The 21,061-nt window shown below is 39.5% G+C and overlaps 1 protein-coding gene across 2 annotated transcripts in view; it reads right to left on the reverse strand.

Moving 5' to 3' along the window:
- Nucleotides 1-13,330: 13,330 nt before the first annotated feature.
- Nucleotides 13,331-21,061, reverse strand: part of LOC143293823 (grancalcin-like) — a 55,354-nt gene continuing 47,623 nt past the window's right edge. For both annotated transcript variants that reach the window (XM_076605091.1, XM_076605090.1), the window contains one exon: nt 13,331-15,210. In XM_076605091.1, the coding sequence (XP_076461206.1) occupies nt 15,184-15,210 (27 nt within the window). In that variant the 3' untranslated portion in view covers nt 13,331-15,183. The remainder of the gene's footprint in view (nt 15,211-21,061) is intronic.

Here is a 21,061-nt window from a genome sequence, read left to right on the forward strand (position 1 = left end):
TCCTTTCTTGCTTTGTCTTTTCTTGACTCGGGCTAGTGTCACTCACCGACGACGTGCTCGAAGGTTTTCTCTTTCCTCCGGTCTTCGCAAAGTATTTTGATACTGTAGAGCTCATGCTGTACTGCTGCCACTGACACCATTGCAGTTCAAAGGGTGGAAAAACAAAAAAACCCAAAAAAAACACACAAAAAACCACACACACGAAAAAAGAAAACAAACGCACACACACACAAAAGTCCCGGAATCTACATAATAAATACACACAGTTGTTAAAGCACACAGGAAACAACACTGTACGCCCGCATGATGAAGACACTTATTTCAAAAACATCTCCACCCCGTGAAAATTCACCGGACTGGAGAGAACGAAAAGCACGTCTGCTCTCACCGGTGAGCGGAAGTCTTTTCAGTATAGAATGAGTTAATGCTGGGCACACTCATTTATGTTCTAATTTTGTTTACATGTATATTTTTATTGGGTCGTTTACATGCACAGAAGTAACACGGAAAAGCAGAACTGAAAATTAATATGCGACGTCGATTGCATTTAAATAGTTGAATAGACTTTTTTCTCCAGAAAATGAGTGTATGCGCTACAGAAGACAGATGTGTTGACCACCTGTTGCAAGTAAAGAACGTGTAGTGTATTCATGAATGTGCTTGCCTTTGAATTAATAAAACAAAAACAAAAAAACACGTCACGAGGAACGGGTTATTTACGTCTGTCACGCGGGTCTTTTGCGTAATATTTCAAACTTAATGTACCTTTTTTTTCTTTTTCTTTTTAAATTGATGATCAATGTTTTATTATCACAACAAATGAATATAGAACAGGTCTGTATGTACTGGATTTTAATCAGGTTTGTATTTATTTGTTTCTGACCACTTCATGTTCAGACACATTGCCATGTCACAAAATGGCGCCGAAATTTTGGATGTTTAAAAAAAATAATTTTCAACAAATTTAAGACACAAGAACAAACCATATTCTCACAAAATTGTTGCAGTCATTTCTCTAATGAATTGCAATCCTGATAACATGTGAAACATTTGAATAATCATTGTAAACACATGTTTATACTGAATCAGACTGAGAGACCTCCATTTCCAACAAAGTTCTGGAGACTGACCCATTTTCATCTTCCAGGCAGTCTTTGCCCTTCATGACTATTAGATGCACTTCATGTTGCCACCTTCACACTCCAGCCAGATACATTTTCTTTCCCACGCTAAACTGACGTGTCTGCTGCGCCAGGGTTCGTGAGTCACATTTGCAAAATACCGCTTCATTTCCAAAAAGAAAAAAAAATCATACCGTTCTTTTTACATCAAGACATGATGTTGGTCGATTTTGCCATCATCTGCCTTCCATGCTTTCTGAATTAATTGTCTGGACAGTGCTCCGACAATGTTCATTGAAACAAACCTAGTTAACACGTATTTATATATTCATATACTACACGTTAATAAGCAGAACATGAAGTATTTCCAAGTGGTGCATTGCGTAAAATGTCAACGTAATTGTTCTTACGAACTAAATGATCCCGTGCTGCCTTCGTAAATTCACCTTTGCAGTCGGTATAATACCGATTTCATTCTTTATGAAATGTCATGACTGGTAAGAAACTGTAAAACATTCATAAAAGCAAATTTGCGTTTTCTACCAGTTTAGTATATAATAGATGAAATTAAAAATGTTTGTTTCCTTTTGACCCCAAAGAGTTCTCTTATTTTCTGTACATTATCTATCATCCGCCGCAGTGACCTACTAACGGAAGTATAGGACAGCATCAGCGCGGCAGCAGTCAGTCACAAGTACTCTACCGCGCTAAACGCTTTCCTCTGGCGACCCCTTATACAGCGCTTGCGTAACCCTGGCTTGCTTGCCTTGCGACTCTTTGTAAAGGGCTCTCTCATGGCCAGAAGTGTGACAAATAATTATTAAAAACCAAAATCTAATTATCTTCCCGCCCACCTACAGCGGTCAACTTTATATCAGTGTGATCAGTATGATTTATTCTATTTTATCGTGAAAAGAACGGTTTTGTTGCACACATTTCGACCATTTTTGTGTCTGCCCTGGACTATCAGTGTATACGAAGGAACATATGCGAGGAAGGAATATATACGAGGCTCATATGCTAAGAATGCAGACTGGTTGGAATGTTTCCCGTGTGGCGGTCTATCTCTTTATATTAGTCGCCCCCACCTCTTCTCCGCCGTCTTTCTTTCCTTCGCGACTCACGCCTTATTGTTTGATGTAGGTGTCGGTTTTTCGGAAAAGTTATGCAAATATATTCTTTTATCAGGCCGTCTATCGCTTTATCACATGCCCTGAGTTGTATCTTCCCCCCTCCCTTTCTCCTTGTGATGTAATTGTCGTCACAGTGTGTACACAAGTGGGTTGAAATGAGCGAATCAGATCAAACTATTGAATTGGGCGAATCAGAGTGAAGCAGTGAATGTGTTAATCATTCACACAGCGTCACGAGGACAAGCCCAGGATTGGTCACTTTTGGGAAAGCTATGGTTTATAATTGTTGTCACGAATGATTTTTATTCATTCATAAATACAGAGGGAAAAAAGAGGGGAAATAAATACACACACACACACACACACACACACACACACACACACACACACACACACACACACACACACAATTAAACAAACACACAAAAATTATACAGTAGCATACAACAGCAAAAAGCAAACAAAAAAGGAAGGTAGCTGCTAGGAGTACCTCACATGAACACTGATAAACATAAACGTCGGACAATTCTAAAAGCGTGGCAGGTCACAGTTGCTTGTTATATCAAAAGGCACAGCTATGCACTGAGATACAAGATACAGAATATTGTTATATCAATATCATAATTGCAAAATGTATTGAAAACTTATTACTGACTTATTGCCATCTGGCAACAAAGTCATTATAAACAAAGTTTGTCCTAGCAATATACTTTGCACTTGTATATCTGTTTATCTTTTGCAAACATCTTTAAATCTGAGTTGGCGGCAACCCTGAGCTCTCTTGTCTGCTGTGAGCTTGCCATACAGGTCTTTGGAAATCCTGCCATCCTGTGGACATGTCCTAGCTATCAAAGGTGGCAATGACACATCAGAGTGTAAATGCCGGGTATAGCATCAGGCCTGAGGACCTCATTGCTTGTTATGTGGTCCAACCATTGGATGCCCAGAATCCACCTCAGGTTGAGCAAGTGGAAGGTATTGAGCCTCCTTTCTTGCCTCGAGTATGGAGTCCATGTCTTATAAGAGGGTGCCGAGGACACAGGTTTTAAGACAGTCGTCTTTGTCTTTAAGGATAGTTTGGCATTATTCCAGACCCACTTTGAGAGCCTGGCAAATGTAAGTAGCCCGGCAATTACGTCAGCTGACTTCAGAATCCATGGAGAGAGCGTCGTTCACTGTTGACCTGAGATATGTGAACTCCTTCACCATATCCAGCTGATAGCTGTTTATGGTGATGGTTGGTGATCTTTAGCTGTACTGACCCATGATATTTGTTTTCTTTATGGACTGATTGTCAGTCTGTAGTCCTCGCAGGCTTTGGCTAAACAGTTCTGAAGATTTTCTTCCTTGTGAGCTGTCAACGCAGCGTCATCTGCAAATAGCATGTCTCTGACAAGACTTTTCAGATCTTGCCCTCAGTCTGGACAAGCTGTGAAATTTTCCACCCAAATTAATAAGGAGAAAGATTCCACCGGTTAATGGTCTGGAAGGCCTGCTTAATTAAGCATGACTGCAAAGCAGATGCCAAAGAGGGTGGACGCAAGTAGGCACCCCTGCCTGACACCCCTTTTCACGTCAAATGGAGCATATGACGATCCGTTAAACTAAACGAATCCCTTCATACCTAAGTGGAATGGCTGTATCATGCTCAGAAGCTTTGGTGGACATCAATCCTTGCAAGGCCAGGACTTTGAAGAGGCCGTTGTGGCTTGCAAGATCAAAGGCCTTTGTCAGGTCTATGAAGTCTATGTAGAGTGGTTGCTTCTGCTCTCTACATTTCTTCTGAAGCTGTTGAAGGGAAATTATGTCGGTTGTTGAGCATTAATTTTTGACTTGAAGCGGCATTGTGATTCTGGATATACTCTTGTCAGCCAGCTTTTGGAGTCTGTTAAGATGAACTGGCAACCCTATAGGTTAATTGTGTGTTGAGATTTTCCATATGTGGGTGTGTGCACATGGGTGCTACAGCAAATTGTAAAAGGGGACAAATTTAACTTGGTAGTTGTGATTCCCAAGTAATGTAGTGTTATCTGCCAGTGGGACAGCACATGTAATTGTAATGTGATGGATACAATTTTAGACCACTGAGAGTCAGTCCCATGTTTAGTGCACATTGGTTGCTAAATGTTTACCAGACATTTTACTTGTTAACTATATGATTCCCAGGTAATAATTGTACCAGTGAGATAACTTGTGGATCTATACAAAGTGGAGATTTGTTCATTCTTGATAGAAACAGCTATTACTGTGTGGTGGTTTACAGGAGTTGAACACTGGGTGTTCGTATTTGTCATTCATATATTATTTGGTACACACTATCTTATATCACTGACTGTTGGTGGTAGGCAAAATGGAGTTTGCTCTACTTCTTTACAAATATCTCTCTCAGAAGCGAGTGTACAGCTAGGTACTGAGTGAAGGAATGGAGAAAGGCTATCTCTGGTGTTGTTCAATTTGCCCAGACAACATACTGACGTTTCTTTTACATCAGCCTTTCATGACATTGATGTCTGGCATAAGATTTGGTATTGTTTTGACCTGGGTTTTGGTTTTTGTATGTGTTCCAGGTGTGCTGCTTTAGTTAGGGTAAATAAACACCTCAATGCTCTTACCAAAAGACCCTGCGTGTGTTACAAGGAGAGAGTGGAGTGTGCACCTGTCTTCTGTCTGCGATCCTACCCATTCTACTCTTCTCCTACTTCCTTCGACAACCCCACCCTTTAACAAATGCAATAGAAATGAAATAGTAAATAACCTTCCAAAACTTACTGAAGAAGTTCAACCACTCTAGAAGGGCAAATAACATTATAAGAAGTAACCACAGTACTTAAAAAATGAAAAATAATCAAAGTCCCAGAAGGAACGGTTTTACCAGCAAGTTCTTTTTTAATAAAAAAAATGTTGGTGGAAAATTGGGGTGTTTTTAGTTATAAGACATTTAGCAAAGGGCAAGAAAGAAATGAACTCCCAGTAACTCAGAAAGAAAGAAATCATTGTTCTATTTTGTATTCCAAACGAAATTAAGCAACAACAAAAATGTATTTTAAAAAATTGAGACCCATCACACATCTGAATGTTGTATACAAAATTGGGTCAGGATGCATTGCAACTAGAACAAAATCAGTATTGTGTTGAAAGTAGTTAGAACATTTGGGTTTGATGATTGTATTTGTAACTGGATTGAAACATTTTATATGAAAAAAGCAACAACATTAAAGCCACTGTAATTGTAAATAGACAAACATCTCATTGGTTTAAGATCAGTAGAGGCTGCAGACAGGGTGATCCTGTATGACGTATATCACCTTATCTATTCATCTTGTGCACTGAAAGTGTGGCAGATAATTATGATAAGACAAAATAAAAACATCAAGGGTATCTCTGTAAACCAAGTTGAACAAAAAATTGCAAATTGCTGATGATACTCAGTCTTTGCAAACTGGAGACCAACTATCCTTCAAAGAAACAATTAGTCTTAAGTAGGTATGGCAACATATTGAGTTTACATTATGGGAAAACATCAGCTATCTGGTCTGGAAAAGAATGAAAATAAACAAAAAAGTATTGAAATAGAATGGAATCCCCACAAAGTTAAAATATTATGAATATGGCTAACTGTGAATCTTACTGACTGTTAAATATAATGTACCTTTTATTTACCTGTGTGCTAGCTGAATCAGTAGCGTAAGCATCACTGACAAAGTTGTGTACCTTGTGTAATGGAGAGAGTTACCACCCTTTACTATTTGTTAATCATATCGTTTCCTGGCCTCCATTATTTGGTATAATTTCCAGTGGATAAACTACCGAGGCAACCATGTATTTGTTCTGTATTGTCCATGTGTTCTGTGTGGCTTATTCAGGATTAAAGAGGCTATGCCAGTCTTGAATAAAAGCTAATTTGTGTTTGCACATTTCTTCTGTCTTTGCTACTGTGTGCACATGTCAAATGATTGGTATAAGGACAGGCCCGGCGCTTCCTTTTTTGAGGAAGTGTCTGGGTTTGTTCCAATGTACCTTTTATTTACCTGTGTGCTAGCTGAATCGGTAGCGTAAGCATCACTGACTTAAAGTTGTGTACCTTGTGTAATGGAGAGAGTTACTACCCTTTACTATTTGTTAATAATAATATCTAGTTTTTCTATGGCGCGATATCCAGCACCAGTGCTGCTCAATGCGCCTTACATCATCCATGCCTATAAACATGCCTTAAAAAACACATCAACCGCTATCTGACAATGGAAAACATCCAGTGTGTTCATATGAATGAAAAATCACACTTAAGAGATGGATCAGATTATAAAAGCTATGAAGTAAATAAGGCTTAGAATAAAACAAAATATATATAACACACCCACCCACACACACACACACACACACACACACATATATATATATATATATGTCCCTCCCTTACAGACACACACACACAGACACACACACGCTGACATTAAATATCAACTGCACTAAAAACAAAATTGCGTAAGCATTAATATATTTCTTATTTTCTAACATAGAATTCTGTTCGGACATACTAACATGCCTACACACTTACACATGCGTACCCAGCAGACAAACACATGCACGCACGCACGTACGTACGTACGCACACACATACACACACACACGCGCTCATTAAAAATAACCAGATAGAAAAAAAATGCCATCACATCTAAGACCAAAACTACATAAAATACAAAATAATATAAATCATACTGAAAAGTTTAAGGAAATTAAGCAACTGTACAGAGTTTGGATCAAAAGAATTTTAACACCACTAGGTAGAATAGCAGTTCTTAAATATGTAATCTTATCAAAAATCATTTATTTACGGACATTTTACCAAATCTACCACAAACACGTATATGCACATACGCTGCTTGAATTTTGTGTAGAACCACAAACAAGCCCGGGTTAGGTGAAAGGAAGCACAAAAAAGAATAAGTAAAGGAGGAATAGGATTTCCAGATTGAAAATGCTTTGTGCATGCATTAAAAATCAGGGTGGTTAAGAAAAATTAAAGCTACAAAAATCATAAATGAAAATCCGTTCTGTCACTAAAGCATCTAAACATTGAAAACTTTGACAAAATAAAACCAAATAGTTTGCTCACTGTAAATGAAGACAATCTCATTTGGAAGGACACATTTCTAGCATGTAAACTATTCTTTGACAAAGCAAAACCCACAAATGCAACAGAAATGTTGGCAGAACCACAGTAGATAATGCCCCGATATATTTACTTAAAAAGTTACAAGGTTTAAATTGTAAAGCTAAAAGCATATAAACTTGCACTAAGAGTCCCTAGTCACGCATCAAATGTGGAAACATACAGAGAAGATGGAATTCTACCACTTGATGAATATAGAGAACTTATGACATCAAAGTTTGTAATACGAGCTAGCGCAAGTGATAACTACATTGGAGAGGAGTTGAAAATTAGATCAGATACAGACTTTCCGATAAGGGCAAACTCTATATCATCTCAAAATGACAATGGCAACATAATTTTACTCTCAACTTAATCAAAAGGTCCGGATTGATGTACAAAATGTAGCAGCCGCACATACTTCCACACCTATACCATTATGGGAGACACAGAGACCAGCTTTTGATTTAAATTATTGTTATAAGAAAAAGGATGAAAATACTAATATTACGAAAGTGAATGCAAACATCCGTCTACATGAAAAGTATCAAAACCATCTGAAGGTGTTTACAGATGGATCAGTACTTGAAATTCAAAACATGGGTGCAGCTTATTGTAATTACTGCACTTAAGATTGAAAGATCGTTTTGTCACGGAAGTAAGCTATATATTGTAGCCGGGTTGGTTACGATCTTCGTTGGGCCAGCTTAGCAGACGATTTTTGTGACTCGCCGAAGGTTACCAAGGAAGTTGTAAATCGGTCACAAGTTATCTCCCTTTACAGGGAACCGTATGATGATTTTCATCAATTTGTTAAATTATAAACACTTCCTTATAGATGAGATTATAGTTTTGTGTTATGGAACTTCAGAACGATCATACTTCTCAACTGTAATGATATCATTTGGCCAGAAAGCCTATAACTTTTTTAAACTAATATTTATGTGAATGAGTTTTGGCGCGATCTTCGAAATCCACTCAGTTGAAACATACAAAATACCTTCGTTTTCTATAAATCGATATAGTTGCCGTGGAATTTAGAATGTGCATTAAAATGTAAATGATTAAGCCTTCTTCTCATGTACTGCTTTCCGTGTACACCTAAGTTATCAGCATGCGATGGTACGAAATGTCTGACGGCATTTCGGCGCCACAAAACTATCTCTTCTTCAAGCCATTGGAATTCGTCAGTGCCGATTTGAGCAAAATACGTTTTTACAATACCTACACATTTTTATATCGTGTCTTGCAGATGTTTGCATTTCTGTTATCAATCTGATTAGTATCGTGCATGTATAATTGTGTTGTAGTTGGTTTAAACGAAGTATTTCATTGTCGATCACAAGTGCCAAAAGCACCGCCAAGCGGTGCCGACACGGGAGCTATCCGCTGAGTTTTCTCTTGAATTTTTACATAACTTTACTTACTTTACTTTACTGTGTCAGCGGTGTAGGTCCCTGTAGACCTGTACGCTGGTCTGGGTATTTACCACACTGCATGCATGGTTGGAGGCTAAGGGCAGTTATTCCTGGCATTTCGGGTGATAGACGGATGGTTCGTTTCTCCAGTGGTTGTCTAGCCTGTTCTTAAAAGTATTGACTGTTTGTGCAGTGACTACCTCATCTGGGAGACTGTTCCATGTTGAAATGATTCTGTTTGAGAAGTAGTTTGCCCTAAGGTTGAGTCTACTGCATGTCTTCTTCAGTTTGAGTGAATGCCCTCTGAGTTGTCTCTGCTGATTGTCTGCTTTGGTCAGGGGTGGCCTATCAGTCTTGTACATTTTGTGAATGTATTTGAAGCCTTCAATCATGTCCCCCCGCAATCTTCTGTGTTCCAGTGTGGGCAGTTTGAGGGTTCTCAGTCTCTCTGGGTAGGGCTTGTCTTTGAGCTTGGCCAGTAGCTTGGTTGCTCGTCTCTGAACGTCCTCTATCTCGCTGCAGAGGCCTTTCTGGTGTGGCTGCCAGACAGCGTGACCATATTCTAGGATTGGTCTGACCAGGCTCTTGAACAGCAGAATGAAGGTATTTTCTGTGAGATGGCTGAAAGTTCTTCTTATGATTCCCACCATTCTGTTGGCCTTGGCAGTTGCTTGTTCGACATGTCTCCTGAAGGTTAGTTTGTTGTCTATGGTCACCCCTAGGTCCCTTTCTGTCTCGGTTTCTGCCAGTGTGAGATGGTTAGTGGTGCCGTCCTTGTTTGTGTCCCTCATCTGGTACTTAGCGTTAGATTTCTGGTTGCCCAGCTTCATGACACAGCACTTCTGTGGATGGAACCTGAGGAGCCAGGTGTTGGACCATTCCTCTAACTTATACAGGTCCTGTTGTAGCTGGTCTGTTGAGCCTGGGGTATCGCTTCGTACGTACATCTTTGTATCGTCCGCAAACATTTTCGCGGGAGACCTTGTAAAAAAATCTTTAAAAAAATCTTTACTCTAGAAGCAGATTTTATAGATGATTTTTATATAGTTGGAAATTCAGGATGTTCAGTTACTTAATTGTTGCAATTATATTACATATTGCGACGTATTAATTGTTGTAATGTACAAAAATGATACATGAACTCGTTAAAAGCTCGTTCATTCAGTGACTCTTTTTGTTTACAGTTTTTAACTACATTAATTTTGTAGAAAATGGTTTAGCTTAAGAAAATGCTCGTCTCTTGTAGTTTTGTGTGATATATAATATGTCTATGTTAGTTCCTCGAGCCGAAAGTCAGAAGCCGCTAAAATTGGTCAAACAAACACAAGCTTGGCCCCTCAAGGCTCGCGGAGGGCCGGTTTCGTGAGTTGCTTCGCGGCGCTGGCTTTGCGGTTCGGCGGAACAGAATATAAGGAGTGAGCGAGTGCCAGACAAAGAGAGAACTCTCCTGGCCTGGAAGAATGAAAGAATAAAAGAAGAAAACCAGCGCACTGTCTTCCCGAGTCTACCTTGCCTGGCTGCAGCTCTCTTCTGCTAACACCTTCTACCTGTCTTCACCTTCTCTAACACCACCTTACCACCCCGTCACAATATATTTACAACCGAACTAGTGGCGTTGTTTGCGTCAGTTGGAATATCTCATAAATCTCCCAGTAACTCTATTCAGGGTCGTTTTATTGGTTGACTCAAAGTCAGTTTTACATGCATTAGATTCGTTCAATATAAAAACTCGACCAGATCTTATTTTTGAAATATATATTTATTGCAGTGATAAGAAACTCTAAGGAGAGCTGGACAGTACAAGGTCTTCAGAGAAGAAGCCCCCGTCAGTCAAGTGTTTCGGCCCTTAACTCCTTACACTCTGAGGGGGCCGGGCCACACCCAGGTCATGACTGCTGCATGCCCTTAATTGTATTGCCGCCTTTTTTTTCCCTGGTCCTCAGCAGGTTCGAAACTGCGCCTCCAGGGTGGTCGCCACTTCAGGACAGAGTCACCTTTTCTGGCAGACGTTTTAACCACGTACATCTAGTTTGAGTACAGTAATTTTCATTCCTCCTCGACCAGATTGAGCTGGAACTCTTTTCTGCTGCTTCTGTCATTGCCTTGAGAGCCCGTGTCCTCTCTCTGCCAGAAATTGACAGCTGTTTCATGAGGCTGAAGGCAGATGCGCTCACAAACCCTCTTGCACCAACCTCTATAGCGAGAACTTTGGCTTGGAAGCCAGATTCTCTCAGCACATTCTATCAGCCAAAGGCACAACTACTGAATTTTGATGGGTACTCTCTCATAACATTGGTATAAAAGGAAATGAAATGGCTGACAGAGCAGCAAAAAAAGGGTGCACAAAGAATAGAGAATATTTTTGAAATAGTTATCAGACAATCAGTTTCAGAATGTTGCAGACTTCTCGAGTCTTCAATATGGAGCAGATGTCAAGCTAGTGCTGATGACAGGATTTCATACCCAAAGGAAAAGGGTTTTACAACTGAAATTACACGATACAAATTGGTAAATTTCCCATCGCTCTGTCATAGACTGGTAACCTCTTTGGTGTCTCGAATAAGACTAGACGCTTTCAAGACAAAGTTTAGCAAAAACGTTTATTGTGTTTGTGGTAAACAGATCATATGAAATCATATTTTGTTTCAGTGTCAAACGATTGTCAGGTTACTTCCAAAGTCATGTAAAAGTTGAACATTTTCAGAACAAAACATAACAGAAATAATGTCCACCTGTTGCCTGAAATTGCCGAATCCCTGTTACATTGTCCAATAGGAGTGTTTCTGTGATGCGATCTTCCGATATTGATTTTTATTTATCTATCTATTTATCTTATATTGCTGTTTATGTTGCTAATTGCCGTTACACAGATATTTACGAATTGTTGATTCCATTTTTCTAGTTTAACCCTTTTTTTTCCTGTGTATCCCCCCTTTAACCACCATCGCCAACCCCAAATCACACACACACACACACACACACACACACACACGACACCTCTAATATCACTCAAAGTGAAAAGATGTTAAACGAGACAATTGTAATTGTGGGAAATGATACTCATTTTAAATCTAATCAAATGTTAGGCTTCATTTTGCTTCTGACAAAATTCTGTCTCTATAAATGTAAAAATAAAAGAAGGAATACCTCAACTCAGTATATTTCATAAGTTATTGAAATATACATTACATATATCATTAGATTATATATATATATATATATATATATATATATATATATATATATATATATATATACATATATGATCATGTTGATTTTCACGGTAGTGTAACTCTGATATTTTGTTGATAGGGGTTACTACCAGTTTGTTTTTGTTTTCTTGCAGTGTTCTCTGTAATAAACATGTAAAATAATATGCAAATTAATGAAAAGAAAAAACAAACAAAAACAAGTCGGCCACATCCAAGATATCCTTGAGTAGGTCTGACTGATGAAGGCAGCTTCCATTTTATGTGCCCTCATGCTGAGGATGTTCATATTTCTGTTGGCTGCCTGAGAGATACTTTGTGGGATCCAGCAGAAAATTGTGATGGCAGGTGTATTCTGTGAAGACCACCTCTCATGTGAACTATTTCAGTACATCTTGAAGCACTGGACCAGGCTTGTAGTTTTCATCATCTCTTTCCAAGATAACCAAAATGGGATGGATAGGGATAACCAATAGACTGACTCTTTGTCAGAAATTCTTACTAAAACTACAAGGAGACACACACATGATGAGATAATTAAGTATTTTGTATTCTGTAACTGTCTCCATATTAAGTTATATCTTTATCATAAGTACCACGGTGACCACGGCTTTGACTTGTTTGCATATAGTGATGTTGAAGAAGAAAGCCATTTTGTGTGTCAAGAAGGCAAAAGGAGCCAATGTCAAGGCCCTGAACATGATCAGGTCACAGGGTTTGGGTTTCCCAAATGGCAATACCAATAATGACATTCCTCTGATGTTTTCTGAGTGGGACAAGCTCTCCTGACACACCCAGATGTTTGAGAGAGGAGGCTCAAGTTGGAAGCCAGACTGGCCAAGAAATTAGTCACATGAACCTTGAACATCAGGGTCTATTTTATAGATCACCAACATTTTAACATCTGCTTCTCCTTTGATCGTGGGCTGTCACAGCCCATTTTCTGTTCACTCACATACACACGTGGGCTTTTAAGTGTATGACTGTTTTTACCCCTGCCATATAGTCATACTCATTTTCAGGGAGAGAAGGGGTGCATGCTGAGTATGTTCTTGTTTCCATAACCCACTGACATGGATTATGGGATCGTTAATGTGTGTTTTGATCTTCTCCATGCGTACACACACAATGGGGGTTCAGGCACTAGCAGGTCTGCGCATCTGTTGACCTGGATTTTTTAACTTGGGAAGTCAGATTGAAAGTCCAGTGCTTTAACCACTCAGCTGTTGTGCCCGTCATCACCTCTGCTCATATTGTAGTTTCATTCACTTGTGCCAAAAGAACAAATCAAACAACACAGTTCCATCAATCCAGGCAATCATTTAACATCTGATTTTTTAACCAAATCCAATCTACAAAACAAGTGCTTATTTTTTGGACCATTTTTGATAGGGCTCACATTACATGAAAGAAAAGGATAACACACTGAAGTGCAGAGGCTTCCAACACTAGATTTTTTTATCTCCACCTGCCAAAAATACATAACAACTCTGAACAAAGTAGAAAATCTACACCAACCCTTCCATTGTGTTCAGAACTGCATTTACAAGCTACAGAAAACTCAGCAAATTCAAAACCACTCAAACACAAACCAGTGATATTTCACATAAATTCAGATCACAGTTAGTCCACCTCAAAGACAAAACAACAGTTAATAGAATAATATTCTGTGGTATAGCACAGTGAATACTCAATCTAACAGAACACACAGCACAAGAATCAACAAGCACCAAAACACTACATTGGATTCAACAAAGTAGATGGGGGATATAGCACACACACACACACACACACACACACACACACACACACAAGAAGAAAGAAAAAAAAGATACAAGATCTCACTGGAGAGCAATGATTTTAGCTACTGAGAATTATACTTCAAATTGTAACACAGTACACAACATTGAGTCTCTAGATAAGATTGACAATCTGAACAATCACAGCTGAATCTTTGTTCCCATTTGTTACAGTCGACTGAAGGTTAAAAACACAAATACAAATGCCAATAATAGTAATATTAAAAAGGTTTTTTTAACCTTGTGAATCAAGGTCCAGGTAGTCCACCATTTTCGCCAGACTGATATTGCCCCTGACTGATGAAAACTTTGCAGACCTCAATAGAAAAGAAGAAGAAGAAGAAGAAGAAGAAAAAAAAAGATATACATTCTGGCAGACAAGAAAACCTTTACTCTAACCTTAAACTCTAATCAAAATGAGTTTGAAAATTATAAATTTTGAGAAATCTTCAGATGAATCTGTTGGTTTAATCAAAGTCAGTCAGACACTGAATGAGGGTTTCACCAAAGTCATTCGAATATTGTATGAAAAATAAATAAAAATACTAAAACAAGCTTTCATTAAAGTCTGGTGCTTCTGCATGTCAGGTGTGCCTCAGCTGCTCACATTCTCAAAGACATGTCTTCAGTGTCTCTGTAATGTGAATGTGCCAGCATCACAAGCTTACTGGGTGGACTTATGGCTAGATGGATAAATGTTTTCTGTTTCTCAGTTTAGTTAACACAGACCATCATTGGAACAAAAGGAAATCAAACGGCTGATTGGTACTTTACATCATGTTCAATGCCCAAGAAAGAAAGAGGCACACAAAAACAGAATGCGAAGATGAGATGAAGAAAGACGGAAGACAAAAGAATCGAGACAGTGACTGAGCAGCAATATGTTCTAAGAATTATGATAATTTAAGTCATGCATAAAAACATTTTGCAAACACAGCACAACAAAGCAATAACAAAAATATGTCAATCACCTCAATCCAAGAAACAAAATAACAAATGAAATGATAGGAGGTAAAAATATCTATCAACACAATCTGTCAGTTTCTCCCAAAATTTGCATGGCAATGTCTCCGAATATATACATTAACACTGTGCAGTTCACCTTCCCACTTCACACATGGCAAGCTGTTACCATCCAAGAAAAAGGATTTGTTTCAACTGATTTTGTTTCATATTTATTCACAACACAGGCAAATGATATGTCTGTCTGATTTTTATGTGTTTGCCCATTTTTAATGGAAAGTAACATGTACAAATCCAGTGTCCGTGATAAACTGAATATGTGACGCATCATACATATCTTGATCAGTGTGGAGTCCATGACCAGAAGGAGGTTCTCAGTTTGTCTGACGGTTCAAAGACACATCACACACTGCAGAAACTGAAACAGAATACATCAATTTTGTTTAAGTTAAATCTATAAGTCTCCCCCCCACCCCAGGTAATACATAATACGTACCAAAAAAAGTAGCATTGAAGTTAACACATACTTTTGATATGCTTTTTAATAAGTTCAAGAGACAGATCAAAATGAAGAAAGCACACACACACACACACACACACACACACACACACACACACACACACACACACAGAGTTGTCTCACACATATACAGAAACACATTCACTGAGGATATTTATTCATGAAGACACCTAAGGTGGGTTTTTTTTTAAAAATATATATTTTTTATCATATTTCATTTTGTACTGTCCTATTATCTGAACCATTTCAGTGACAGTACTCCCATGCTGCTCATTCCGAATACCCCATACACAGCCACACCAAAGCTTGTCTCCTGCATTCCCAGAAGTGGAAGTCCACAGTGAGCTATCAATGTTAGGATGCCAGGAGACTATATACCAGTGGAGACCCTGCACTGCTGTCAAATCACTTCAGTGGTGTTCAGTAGTGCCTGTTCTGATTCAACATACACAGGACACCACATCTTTTTTCTTTTTTTTCTTTTTTGCTGCCCCATCATCTGCACCAATACTCCCATGCCACTCATTCCAAGTCCCCCATACACAGCAACACCTGGGTTCGTCTGTCGCAGTCCCAGCATCTGCATTCCACAGGGAACCATCAATGTTAGGTTGCCAGGAAGCCACACATCAGAGGAGACCCGGAACTGCTGCTGAGTCACTTTGGTGGTAGTCAGTAGTGCCTGTTCGTACTTAGGACACCATCTACTTAGCCCCCTACTGATGACGATAATGGCTTAGTCCTGGAGCCAGACTGAGTGAGCGTACCCCCAGAGTGGAGACCGCCAACACGCTCCTCCAATGTCAGTTCCCCCTGAATCTACCAAAACTGAAGTTCTTGACAGGACTCACCCGAAGCACGTAAGTGGAGGGGTACTGAAACTGGGGTCACCATGAGAGCATGGCATGAAAGGCCACATAATCTGGGACTTTTTATTATATTGATGATGAAGGAGGAGGAGGATGACTATGATGATGATGATGTTGCTATGGAGGTCCATTCAGGTTTGGGACTACATGACAAGACTGTACTCTGTGCTTCCTGTCATAATGATGTCCCAGTGTCAATCAGGCTTGAGAAATAGACACTTGCAGTGTTGGTCAGGAAATTAGGGCAACACACCCAAATATACATCTGTGAAATGGATGATACTCAACTGTCTTCCTACTTAAGCCCACAGCACACTCAACTTTGGATAGAATCCGGCTGCAGGCCAAAAACCCCACCTCCACTTGAAATCAAACCTGTGTCCTCCAAGCCATTAGTCTGTGACGCTAACCACTTTGCCACAGCTGCTGGTGGACACCATATGTCTGCTAAGCCCTCTACTGATAATAATCACTTAACTGTGTAGCCAGAGAGAGTGGAATGGAGACTGTCACCATGTCCTTCCAGTGACAGTCCCATCATGAATATGCCAACACTGAAGACCTTGACAGGACTCACCCCAAGCAAGGAAGTAGATAGTGATTGAAAAAAACTCAGGTCGCATAATAGCATGGCTTGAAAAGCCACAGAATGTGTGACAATTTTTTCAATAGTGAAAAAATTCAAGGATGAGGATAAGGATGCTGCTGCTCTGGAGGTCCACTTTTGAACTGGGACTACATGACAACCCTAAAGATACAGAAACCTGCATTGTTGGTCAGGAAATTTGAGCAACACCCCCAAAGACATATCCACGCAGTGGATGAACCTACATTGTGGTCTCAGTCTTCCTGTTTGAGCCCATTAACTCAACACTGGGTAGGAGCTGACCACAGGTAAAAAAAAGACTTAATAATAATAAAAAACACCTCTGCTGGGGCTCCAAGCCACACAACTTTTGAGTTTGTCACAGATGTTTGCTAAACACAAGCAACACACAAACTTTAAATCAGTTAGCAGAGCATGAATAACACATCATTATTGTGAAAATCACACACACACACACACACACACACACACACACACACACATGCACACACACACAATACACACACACACACAAATACTCTGAAAGTTTTAAATCCCAACCTATTAACAAGTTCTTTTCAAATGCATACTCAAACCAATTCTCCACATAATTTTATAGAATGCACAGATGGTTCACTTCAAAATAATCAGGTGACTGGTATTTGAATTCCATGATTATAAAAAGAAAGATAATTCCATATTGGAGAGCGTTAATCAATTTTCACAACAGAGCTTGTTTCTTTTCACAAGACACTGAAATTTATTGAGTCTCCCTGTGATTTATTTTTCAAGTTCTTTTCAGAGTTCAATTTTGGTCTGTTTTGCTATAAAATATCAGGGGTCAAAAAACAATAAAATCTAACATCTGAAATGCATTCATTCATTAAGCAAGATACTAAGGTTATTTTTTTTCCAAGATATCATTTCATTGTGTACTATAGCAAATGAATGGGCAGTTACAAGGGCTGGTTATTTACTTGGCAAAACAAAAATAGGAAGTATGTTAAATTTTCAGAGTTCAGCAAAGTACTCTCCTATCTCCATGCAGTGTTTCAGCCTCATCAGCCAAGAGTCAAATGAGGGACTGATTGAGATAGGGTAACAAGTTGTGAGTCCACTGCTTTTCCTGTGTCCTAGGATTTTTTAAAACATCTTACCAACAAGGTTTTGCTTCCGAAGGGAAAACAACCAAAGTCACATGGGACTGAAGGGGGTGTGTGAATGAAAATGTGGATGGGTTGCTTGCAGATAAGTTGATCTTCGTTTCAAGGGCACTTGTGTTGTCCTGAAGAAAGAACATTTTGCTGGTACCCACATTTAGGTATTGCTCAAGGATGGACAGCAAAATTTTGGGCAGAATACTTTAAACATAACATCTAGTGGTAAGAGTGGACTTTTCAGGCAAAATACCAACAGCTACAGAGCCTTGGGAGTTGAAAAAAAACAAAGGAGAACAGTCTCTTCTGGCTTTGAATGTAAATCCAGTCTTATAACAGCTGGTCATTCATCATTAGTGCCCATCCACATTTGATTGGACTGTTTGTTTTGGATACCAAAGAAGGTGATCCATGTTTAATCACCTGTGACAATGTCACATAGTTGCTTTAGGCCCCTTGGCTCAAACACTTCAAGCAATAACTTAGAACTCTAAACCCTCTGTTCTCTCTGCTCCTCTGTCAAAATCTGGCTGCCGCTTTCCCCATCTCAAGATTATACTGCGTGATCCATTTAACTGTATCACATAAAATACTATAATTTTCACATATTTCACAAACTGAAAAATATGCAGATCCTCTTCAGCTACTCTATGTGCTGAACAGTTGGTTCATTCATTCCGAGCTTCACTTGGACATCCACAATGTTAATTGGTTTTCAAGTCTGTTCTTCCTGGTTTGAAACTATCAGTCTAGCTTCCAATGTGGCACACACTTGTCTCCATACACAACTGTCAAATCAGCAAGAATTTGAAGACTGAACTGCTCCCCATGATTAGTTGCACCACTGGTTACATCACATTTTCAGTGACATGCTAGATATGGCATCATTATAATTTTATACATCTTAACATAAAGGCTGGATTCAATCTCAAAGTAAGTTGAAAGTATTTACTAGTAACAGTTTAGAAATGGCAGCCTAATTGGCAAGACTTTTGATCCAGCCCTCACAGAATGACAAATAGAGGTGCACTGAACATTAAGGACTGAATAAACAGAAAGTGAAACATAAACACAACAAAAGAGAAGAATAAATTGCCAATAATACCAGTTGATCCAACCTGATCATATGAAATTACTAACAAATGAAAATTTAATGGCTTTTAAGTACAAGCATGTAAATCATACAGAGGAGCGTATTTTGTTCTACTGTCACTTCATGACACAGTATGTCTTCTACACTGTCAAAAAGTACTGATCCCGAGACAGATTTCAAGAACATTATGACTGCAAAGCCCGACTGGGATATTCTTTTTTCTTTTTTTAAAATTTAGCTGCTCTGTCATCTGTACTAGTTCAGTGGCAATAGCCGCATGCTGTTCACCCAAGTTCTCCATACACAGCCACACTAAAATTCATACAACAACACTGACAGTCCACAGGGGACTATTGATGTTTGATCACCAGCAGGCCCCATAACATTCGAGATCTGCATTGCTGCTGAGTCACATCAGTGGGAAATGCCTGTTCTAATTCAACATATTCATTATTTCACCTGGTAAGTCCCAGTCTGATGACCATAATTGCTCTGTCACAGAACCAGAGTAAGTATACATCTTCCTTAGAGTGGAGACTGCCACCACATCCTCTGCACAGCAAGAACTCACCATAAATAGTAGTGCTTCATGTGACCATAACCCCTCCCCCTTTGCCCTAGTTGGGGGGTGGGGTGGGGGTTCATTATATTTTCCTAAAAACTGATCATTTTGCCATCCAAAAATACCTGTCTGCCAAAAATGAAATATGGTATGAATAAGGTTTGGCTACTTAACACAGTTTTTGGAATGTGATCAACCAAAATGGTCTATTGTTGTTCCTGTATTATTTGACTAAAATTAGTTTGATCAGGAAGGTGGCAGAATGGTTAAGATGCTCAGCTGCCAATACAGAGAGTCCATGAGGGCATGGGTTCGAATCCCGCTCTCACCCTTTCTCCCATGTTTGACTGGAAAATCAGACTGAGCGTCTAGTCTTTCAGCTGAGATGATAAACCGAGGTCCCAGTGGACAAAAGTGTTGTCCTCTGGCAAAATTATGTAAAACGAAATCTGCTCTGATAGATACACAAATATACAAGCATGCACTCAAGGCCTGACAAGCGCGTTGGGTCATGCTGTCAGGCATCTGCCTAGCAGATGTGGTATAGCATAAATGGATTTGTCCAGATGCAGTGATGCCTCCTTGAGAAACTGAAACTGATCAGCTTTGTATCACATTACTCACCTTCTACTGTCAAGAATGTCCTGCTAAAATGTACCTGAGCACTACAGACTTTCTATTACTCAAGTTTTGCATGCAGCACAGCAATTTATAGCAATGTTTCATTTTGAAAACAAAGCATTCAGCAGGGATTCAGGTGTCCATACACCCCATTTACATCAGCAGGATGGTTCACGATATTTGCTATATAACTTGGCCAGTTTTCTGTCCATTATTACCTGTCTCACATTATGTCAGTTACTGCTTAAAAAAATCCAAACAATGTTACAAAAAGGACCTCACCAGGGCTGGACACGCTCTTCTTCATCGTAGTGATGCTTTTCCCATGTAATCACACACATGGTCAAAAGCGTCCTTGTGAGATTTTGCTCTGTAAATAATTTGTCTCTTCTTCCATGTCTATCCAGATGCTTCAGAAGTGCCCTCCAACAGATTTCATGATGTTATAGTGTGTCAGGCACCTGTGGTGGTAGCGTGGGATTTTCTCAGCACACACTGCTTACTGATGGACCCCTTCTTCCTGCCTTCCTACTCTCCTCCCTCCCCCTTCCATGGCATCTATCCCCACCAACACCCCCCTCCCCATACCCTCTCTCCCTTCCCCCCTTCCCTTGGCTGAGTGCAGAGGAAACAAGTTATCATGAAATACTAATTAAAGATGATATCTCCTTGGACTGCAACCATTCATCTTCTGCGTCAGGCCACAAATGTTTTATTTCTCTCCCAATGCATTCCCCTGCCCTTTTTCTTCCCCCGTTTCCTCCTTTGTTAACCATTCCTCTCAGTGAGATTTACCGCACATGGCACCGCCACCAGTGGTGTGTGTGCTGTGAGCTATTAGACGGCGCTGCATCTTTCGTT

The sequence above is a fragment of the Babylonia areolata genome, chromosome 19 (genome assembly GCF_041734735.1).
Source record: "Babylonia areolata isolate BAREFJ2019XMU chromosome 19, ASM4173473v1, whole genome shotgun sequence".
Classification (NCBI taxonomy): domain Eukaryota; kingdom Metazoa; phylum Mollusca; class Gastropoda; order Neogastropoda; family Buccinidae; genus Babylonia; species Babylonia areolata.